At 38.5% G+C, this 9907-nt stretch overlaps 1 protein-coding gene across 1 annotated transcript in view; it reads left to right on the top strand.

The window, feature by feature from the left end:
- The first annotated feature begins 1373 nt into the window (after nucleotides 1-1373).
- LOC102222271 (glutamate receptor ionotropic, NMDA 3A-like) overlaps nucleotides 1374-9907 on the top strand; it is a 51079-nt gene continuing 42545 nt past the window's right edge. The window contains exon 1 of the mRNA XM_014470582.2: nucleotides 1374-3477. Within this exon, the coding sequence (XP_014326068.2) occupies nucleotides 2725-3477 (753 nt within the window). The 5' untranslated portion in view covers nucleotides 1374-2724. The remainder of the gene's footprint in view (nucleotides 3478-9907) is intronic.

Here is a 9907-nt window from a genome sequence, read left to right as displayed (position 1 = left end):
CATGCAGGGAGTTAGAACGACAAGGAGACACACAGTCATGCAGTCACATTGACATGTTGACAGGCAGGTGGGAGAATCAGCAGGAGAAGTAATAGGTAAAGTAAAGGGTTGGGAGAGCAGACATAAAAACATGGATGAATATTTAGCCAGACAAGGGGTCAGACAGACATCTACAAAACATGGGACAAACCAAATAAACACGTCAGGTAGAGAGGCCTGTGAAATCGAATAAACTTTAAGAGCATGAAAAGTAGACAAGCAGCTTACGGGTGCAGACAAAGATGACATTAAAATGTAAAGAAAGACATTCAAGTGAACAGGTGTGTGCATGGAAGAAGAAATACAAAGACAGGGTTGAGAACATTGTACCTAAGAGCATTTAAGTAAGATTTTAGGGAAATAATTTCCAAAGTTAAATATAGCAAGAACAGTGCAACTGAAGACCGATTTTATTTTTACCCAAAATAAGATTAATAAGGATGAGGAGGACCAAACAGAGGAAGAGGAAAGAGTTGACTGAAGAAGCTCGTGTTTGTGCTGCTAAATAACACGCACCTCTGGTTGGACTGTGTGATCCGGTACGTAGTTCTGGAGCTCTGTGTCCTGTCCAGTAAAAGCTGCTTAGGGTCGGGTCTTTGGTCCGTTGTCAGATCGCTGGTTTCACATTCAGCTTCAGCTTCCAGCGCCGCCTGTTTGATGTTTCTCCCAGTGTCTTGGCATCTGGTTTTAGCTTGTGAAGGAAGGTAACGACCACCTGTTAGAGCCTTCATCAGTTTTGCTGGTACAAATGACTCAAAGTCCTCTGGAGAGAAATGTTGAGAGCACAGCTGTGGGTCCTTAGGAAGTTGTCTTCAGCTACTTCCATGGTCATTTATTTTTCTTTCTTGTGATAGCCAACAGCGACACAGTGTGGCATTGTCACAAGTCAAACAGTGTAAGCAATTCAGCTAGAGTTAGATTTTTTGTGTTTACTCTGTAGAGTCCAGCACAAAACGGACCTAATTGCGCTATCACCCCAGCATGCATTGTGCAGATGAAAAATGGCGGCCTCTATGGGTGAAAAATATGACAAAAGATACATATATTTTTTACATTTCTAAGTTTTCACTTGTCACAAACTGCATTTTTTTTTATTTTTAGTTAATTGGAAAATTACAGCACATTTAGGCGAACATTTTCAACTAATTGTGGATTCCTGCAAGCACACAAAATAGAAGATTTGCTGACATGATCATCTGTAGCACTGCTCCATCTAATAAGATAAAATAAGTGTAAAAAATAAATAAAGAAAACAAGATGTATATGTTTTTTTCATACATATTTTAATTCTAAAAAAAAATCTAACAATTTCTATCTCAGTGATGAGACCACTACAACACAGACGTCAAAAACAAGCACCTATTCAAATGAATTACATTTTCTTTCTTCTTTGCATCAGCCATTATGATGATAGAAATCCTGAAAGTGTCTTTTACCAAAAAGATAAATTAGTTTGCCCTACAACTCCAAAGCCTTTCTGACACACAGTCTTCTTCACCATTATCCCTTGCTTTCTACTCCTCTTTTTGTGCTTTCTTAATGGGAAACTGTGGAGCTGCTCTATAATAGTGGGTTTTGACCTTTCTGCACCATGTAAAAGGCTCCAAGATGACATGTGTTGTGCTCTGGACACAACACATGCAAATGACACTGAATAGAAGTAAGATGAATTTCCCTCTTTCTTTCCCCTCAACTCTATAGCAGGAGGAACATAACACAATATTTAATGTATGTTTTTCACAACATGTAAAATATGTATAATCTGAAGAATCTTTTAAATAGTATGTCATTAGCGTACTTATTTTCATTTTATACTTAAAAGCCCTGTTAACAGATTGAGTTTAATTCATTAAATAAACTGTTTACAACAACTTGCTTTTCTTATTTTGCATTCAGCCTAATATAATTACATTCCAATATAACATTAAAGCATTTACAGTTTATCGGCCCAGTTAGAAGGTATGGGGTTAATTCTCTTTGCGTAAAAGCACCGCACTCTAGGAGGTCTTTCCCAGTGCAAGTGTCAGTACAGAGGTTGGCTCGAGACAAGCGGCGCGTGCGCTCTTCAAAGGTTTTACTTGGCTGATTTTTTTTATGTAATTTTTTTTGTATGTATTTTTATTTTTTTTAAAATTCTGATTAACATGAAGAAACATACCGTCTTGGGCCCTACACCGGAGATTATAATGGGATAATTGTCATTAAAACCAATGACCAACATGTTTTTGCAGTCGAGGATTTCACTGTTTTGGAATGTGTTTGATGCGCATTAATCTCTGGTCGATATTTTTCTTTTCTGGACACACTCTTCTTAATATAAGTACCCTCCTGCTGGAATATGTGGAAATGTTATTGTTTGGCCGGCCGGTTTTTGTCAGTAATCAGCTGTCCTGAAATGTGAAAATCCTTTGAGATGAAAAGCAGCACTTTTGAGGATCATCTTTTGCTTGTGCGCGGCTCCTGTCTGATATTGCGCCTCAACAGCCTGTTGTCTGTGTCCGAGGAGAAACGCACAACTTTAACGGGAGCCGGCGCGGGAGCTGGAGCTGGAGAGAAGGCTGCAGCTGGTCTCAGTGGCACACATAGGAGCAAAGGCGGGGGGCCAGCAGTGGCACCGACGGTGCGGCCCCGCTGGTGGGCTGTTGCGCGGTTGGACTGGGGATCCGGCGCAGCTGTGGAGCGGGGATGACGAGGTCGACCGGGATTATGATGGTGATGGATGGCCCGTCAGCGCGAGCAGGCACCGGGGTCTCGCCGTCTCTGTGCCTCCTACTGTGCGCTCTCCTTTTCCTCCCGCCGTGCGCTCACTCGCACCCGCAGCCATGCCAGGTGCTGAAGCGGATCGGCCACACGGTTCGGGTGGGAGCTCTGCACGTCCAGCCCCGCTTGGTATCCACAGCTCCTGGCAGCAGTTCTGAAGATGCTGAGGGAGCTTTACAGAGAGATCAGCCGCTGGAGTTAGGAAAGCCGGCTAAAACAGGTGCCGGTGCGCTTGGATATGGAAACCTCAGAACTAGAGCCGCCACAAACAATCAGCGGGGCACAAGTAGGAGTAAAAGCCAGACGAGGCAGCGAGATGGGAATCCCTCGAAGGAGGATGGCTTGTTCTCACCGCGGGACTCGGTCCTGCTGGCGGCTGAGGCTCTGAACCGGGCCGGGCTGCTACCTTACAATTTATCCCTGGAGATTGTTATGGCAGTCGGATCGGCGCTGGGCGAGTTGCCAGCCTTCTCATACTCCTCCACGGGCATTCCTGAGGACGAAGACCCGCTGTCTTTCTTGGAGAGCGTGTGTCACACGGTGGTCGTGCAGGGCATCTCCGCTACGCTTGCCTTCCCGCGGAACCGGGACGAGCTCGTTAAGTTGGAATTCGTGTCTCTGGCGCTCCAGGTGCCAGTTGTCAGCGTCGTGCAGAGGGAGTTCCCGCGCCACAGTGAGGTAAAGAGAAAAAAAAAAGTTTCTTCCCAGCTTCTCCTAAACTGTTAACTGTTGATCACTTTACCTACGCACAGTGGCTGGATTGTTACCACAGCTACCTTCATTTACGCCTGTATTTGTTTCATTATTAGGCTTAGTTGACTTCAGTTTCTGTGGAATATTTGTCCTCAGTTCACCATTTAATAAACCTATAAATAATGGAGGAGGAGACACTTCTTCCAACCGCTGGTGGCCTTGATCATCGTATGCACTTGCATCCCATCTGCTGCTAGACCTTATTTCCTGTCTTTCTTCTGCAGTGAGGCATTGATTATATCCATGGTTATTTTTGACCGAATCACTCAAATTAATCGTTGCATGCGGAGACGATCATTGTGCTCTGTGGTGCTGAAATGGAAAACTTCCGAGGCTGCAGAAAAGAGATGGGGATGTGTCATGTTGTTTGACCAACCGCTTAAAAATGACTGAGGAAAGAGAGCTCGGCCCGGTTTAATAACCGCGATGAAGATCCATTCAGGAGCTTTTCAGCGTTTTGGTGACTGAGCACATCTGCATAACTCAGTCAGATCAGCTACCCCAAGAATCAATGTGGGACTGCATTGTGATTCCACGCTGCTCTGGCCTTTTATTATAATGACACTTTCGCAACACAGCAGTTGTTGACGTGTTGAAAACAGTAATGATTTTTCCTGTTCATTTCCGTTGTGAAATGCTTACAGTGTCTTGGGGGGGAAAAAAATCTGCCGAACTTTTCCAGATTTTGTTAACGTGAAACTTCTAACTGATTTATTTTTAATTTATTTATTTATATGTAGCCTATATTTAATTAGATGGCTATCTAACAGGGCAACACAAACTTGTGTGCGTCTACAGAATGAATTACCTTTCTCTAGATTCTTTATAAAATATTAATTTTGGCTCATTGTCATGTTGAAACACCAAGTTATATTTAAAGTTCAATCACCTATCTTGATTTTAGAGAAATCTGAAAAAACTTGAAGTGAGTTCCTTTTTTTGTTTTTCCACCTACTGCTGCAGTGATCTGGAGTTTTAAAGCTTCTCTTTATCTCCACAAAACTGACTTTTCATCACATGGAATAATAGTTCAATTTTTGTTTTGTTTGATAACTTCTCCTCTAGAGCATCCAGTGTGTTTGACAATTATATTTAATCTAATGTCAAATGGATCTTAGTTTTTAAAATAATTCAGCTGGGAAGATGAGCTATTCTACATTTGTGTGCCTGAAAGTAGAGTCGGAAATTACAATAACTAATTTTCATTTACTGCCCTGTTGACTTTTCCTCTTTAAAAATCAGCTAAAGTAATTATTTAGTTACTGTTATGAAATGATAATTATTTGACTGCAGGGGCCAAAACAAGTACTGTCTTCTTCATGAGAGAGAAATTCAGCTCTTCAGCGAAACACTAATTGGAAATTTAATTTGAAGCCTGCATCCGACTTAAAAGTACCCTAAATAAGTTCAAAGTCTAAATACTTTAAAATGATTTCTGGCCTTTCATCAATAGTTTATTTGCTAATTGAGTGTTTTATGCACAATTTGTGTACTTTGTCACACAACCTGTTTCTGTTATTTATTTCTTCCCTTTTTAAAATGTAAACAGATATGCTATCCACCACACCCAAACCAATTAGTTTGACTAGAGGGATCTGAAATACTTGCCACCTACAAGCTTAACATGCATGTGTGTGTCTGTGTGTTCTTGCTCTAACATCTAATTTCCTGCTCTGTGCACAAGGTACCTTCCCTCTGTAGATTCGGCAGGTGTTAAAAGTCCAAACTGGATCCCTGAAGTGAAATAACATGTACAGATAAAGCTGACAAACAAAAAATTGCCTGATGGAGGGGTAGATGGATAGACAGGTGTTTGGATGGAATTTGGAGTAGGCAGAAAAAGTTGCTAGGAAAAATAATAAGACAGCTTTATAGAGTGCGAGGAGTTTACCTGAAAGTTTTATAGAATTGACTCAGCTCCCCTTGGGTTCCGTCTTGTTTCAATAACTTCCATCTGAAGTCTGACAACAGTTTCACCAAAATATTAAGGATTTTTGCGTGAAGAGGATCTTATTATTTGTTTTTTGATGTGGTTGGTCTTTGTCTCACTAAATTCTGCAAAAGGAAGTTCAAGTTTAGACAAAGGTAAAGTATGCGTAATTCATAAATTGTGGGAAAATCCGTCCTTGGTTTGTCTTGTGGAAAAACTGGAGAAGGTGTTGAGCGAAGGATGTCATGCCCCAGAGAAAAGTGAGTTTGGAGTTGGCGGTGTGTGGTATTTGTTGGCAGTGCAGTGTTGATAATATATTGAAGAGTATGGCTTAATAAACTGTGTAATATACCACTAGATGTGAACTTTAATTGAAGACTGTCCTGAGTTGGTCTGACATACTCAAGTTTGTGCAACTAGCAGTATCTCATTATATAATAATATACAAAATTATATTTATGCCCTACAATAAAATGCTTCCAAAATGTGCAGCAGGATATTTGATTAGAGCTAGAACATTTAAAAAAATAGTAAAGAGTAATCATAGCAGTCAGAGTGGACACCTAACAGTCTGAAATGACGCACTTAACCCTTAAACACTGGATTACTTTATGCAAATCATGTAATGATGCAAAACAGCTTAGTTTTCACTGCTCAAACCCAGAAACACAAAATTATTATTATAAAGTTAAATAATACTTTTGTTAAAAGCTCCCTCTAATTTCTTGAATAACTTTTACTTTGCTACTAGAAAGTTATGAATTCTGTTTTACTTATTACAGAGGAAAATATTAAATCTCCGGTTGAGACATTTTCTTACAGATTTACAATCACCTTTTCAATCACCTTTTCTGCTTCCTTTGCACAGTTCCATCAATCTACCTTTCAGCACACACTGTTCACTCCCAACTGTTTAAGGAAGCATTTTCTCCCAAAGAACTATTTTACTTCACAGATTTGTAATAGGTCTAAAACTACCTAATCTTTTCACTTTAACAGATGCCATTGCATTTCTGATGCTCTAGAAAATTAATTTGGATCCCTTTGAGTAACTTGAGATGAGTCTCTGTCCTTTCTAATGAACGGGAGACAGTAATTGCTGCACAATTGCTGTCATTTAAGAGCAACATTGGTTCTTTAACACAATCCAGTTGTGTTTTACAGCACTTTAAAGTGCAGTGCATGTACTTGTTAAAGTGAATAATGAGCTCCTCCTGAGTGCGGATGATAGAGACAGATAAGTGGTGGTTTTTTAAGTCCTACAGCCACCTCCACATTTATTGGCACAAGTAGTTGAGTTGTGCAAAAAGCCTTGAACAATTTAATATTTTATTGCAGTGGTCTTACAGTGAGGATTTTAGAAGAAACACATATTTACTTATAGTACATTTATTTTGTAGGGACAGTGGCTGTAGCTGCAGCTGAAGTGATACAAAAATCATACTGATGTAGGATTTATTTAAAACAAATGTTTACTGACAAATTGCTGATTTAATGTGTAATTCACTCATGAAAATGTGAAAGAGAGGAAAACATGCATTAAGTGAGGGAGATCTGGTAACAGGAACATAACTAAACTTGCCTAAACCCAGATCCTATCAGTTCTAGTAACATTATAACTTTTCGCCTTATCATTAAATCCATCCATTATTTATACTTGCTTAGCCTGGACCGATCATCAGTCCATCACAAGGCAACAGAGTTATACTGGACAAACAGCCAGGCACACACACAGACACCTAATGGCAATTTAGAGAGACCAATTAATCTCACAGTCATGTTTTTTGGACCATGAGAGGAATTAGGAGTGCCCAGAGAAAACCCACTCTGGGGGGCTCTGGGGGAGAACATGTAAGCTCCCTGCAGAAAGACTTGAGGCAGGATTTCAAACCCAGAAACTTCTTCCTGCAAGGAAAAGATGCTAACAGCTGCAACACTGTGCAGCCCATAAGCAGTACAGCTGTTGCAGATGAATAATCTGAAGCATTTGAGGTTTCATTTGGAATTTATTATTGAACAGAAAGCTTTCTCTACAAGACATCATCTAATCACAAGAAGATCAATAACCCAACCAATTCCATCATCTTTAGTTTGTCCAGTTTCTCGTGATTCTTTCAGCATCTGCTGTTTTGCTGTGCAGTTTGCACAAGAAGTTAAAGTAGCTATCCTTTAGATCTCATAGTCATAGTAAAAAGTACATTTAAATGGAAAAGAAAAATTCCAGATGTTGTGTTTAACAGCCAAGAAACTTAGGCTTCACAGTATCTTGGCATTTGTTTAAAGACAGGGCCACTAAGCTTTCTACAAATTACTCAGTTTTTACTTACATAAAGAAAAAAAGAGAGGGTTAAAGATTTATGGAGATTACATTGCAGAAGTGCTGCAGTTGAGAATAAATCCTCATGGGCATCGAGGAGAGGTGAGAGTCTGATGCCCTGTGGACTGCATTACAATTTCCTCTCCTGATGTAGGACTTCTAAATCTGAAATAAAACATGTAGCGTTGCTTTTTATTGCACTTTTTTATACAAATAATCCATCTATGAATATGCAAAAATAAGATTAGTAATGTCTTTTTTGCATGCCTGTTGGAGAGTGATTAATGGGATAAATTAAATTCACCAATAACTTAACCTAATGGACTTTTAGTGCAAGCTTGTGTTAAAGTTGTAAAGAATTTCTAAAGCACCTTTAAACTCGCTGCATGTACTGACAAACAACTAACTGATTAATTGGCTGGATAACCAGCATGTGCTAAGCATGCCAGAGTTTCCTAAGCCCTCATTGCTAATTCAAATCTATTACATTTCATCTGAATACTTTGCCAATTCCAAATTTGAGCTATTCATATTTTGTCTTGATATAAATTCTAACTCGCTATTTTATCTTCCTCTAATTGGCAATGGATCCTATTTATGCTTATAGTGTTTTTGCAGAGACTATAATCTTATTGAATCATCTTTAATCTTTTTTATCAGCTATTTTTCTACTATCTTTACATCTAAAGTTTCAAACAACTGTTGATTTTAGATGAATATTTTTGCTGTAAAGCACTTTGCACGTTGTGTAGACATGGCTGCATCTATCAGTTCTACAGACAGATGCATCCTGTCTGTTTCTGCTTGAAACAGACAGGATGCAAACCAACACATAAAAACAATGCTTATCCTTGCTGTTTTTACTGTAAATGTGGGTCAGACACTGGAAGACCTTTCTAGTTGCTCACAGAAACTAACAACCATAACTCCATGCTCTGAGACTTAGACAACTTTGAAGCATCTGTTGACCTAAGATTGATTCAACAACAGTGGGATTTATCAGCTAGGAAAACAGTGAAAATAAATAAAATGGAGAAAAACTGGGAATTTTCTTTAATAAACTAGAGGAAGTAAAATCCTTCTTTTAAAACTGTGGTGTTTTTTTTTTTTTGTTTTTTTTTGTTTTTTTTTGCAACAAATGTACACTGACAATAAAAACACATTTTAGTCTAGATGTTTGGATTTCCACTGCAGGAGTTTTAGGAAAAAAGAGCTAAGAAAAAGAAGACTGTCAATTCTGTGCTGTTTATATTATATTTTTGGTGATGACATCACAAAATATATACACATGCATTTGCATAATTGCCCGTACTCTGGGGGAAAAAAATGAAAGAAATATTGGATGTTTTTCCTCAAAGTTATGCGAAAAAAGTGCCTACACATGAACATAGCTGTAACTCTTATGATGTGAGTAATGATATTCATTGGGTTTGGAACGTTGAGATTGCAATCTATTATATCCAGCAGACTGTGTTTTTACACTAGGAACACCTTGAATTTAAGATAAAAATTCAATGTGTTTATTTCCTTTATTTAAGATATAAATGTATAAAAGCTTTATACATTTATTTCCTCTTAAATGTATACAATTTTATTTCAGTCTTTTGTTCATGCTTTGCTACATTTCACCAGAGAGCTGCTACATTGTCCTTTCTCTCTGACCTTCCTTCGATTTTCTTGAACGGTCCTCCTCCTCTTGTGCACGTTATTCTTTTACATTTCATTCAGTTTCTGATGAAAACAAAAATGTTTTTATTGTTTAATCTTTCATCTCTTTCTTTTGTTCTTTATGTATTACAATTTTTTTAATGTAAATTTATTATTGTCGGCATGTAGGCATAAAATTCAGATCAGGTGTTCTTAACAAACCAAATGATTTAGACATACAAAGAAGTAAATTTAAAAAAGTGCTTACATTGACTTATGTGTAATCAAGTGAAATTGCACAGGTAAAAAACCTTGAATATAATCCTTTAGCAGTGGCAGCTTTGAGAAATATCCTGAGAAACTCTTTTCATGCTTTGTGAAGGTGTGATTTCGCCCTTTCTTTTATACAAACTGTCTTAAAATCTTGAATGTCAAGGGCCTCCTGTGTAAATGTTTGATTT

Source organism: Xiphophorus maculatus, chromosome 8, assembly GCF_002775205.1.
Source record: "Xiphophorus maculatus strain JP 163 A chromosome 8, X_maculatus-5.0-male, whole genome shotgun sequence".
Lineage (NCBI taxonomy): Eukaryota > Metazoa > Chordata > Actinopteri > Cyprinodontiformes > Poeciliidae > Xiphophorus > Xiphophorus maculatus.
Note: the sequence above shows the minus strand (reverse complement) of the source record. Positions and strands in the feature narration are given on the sequence as shown.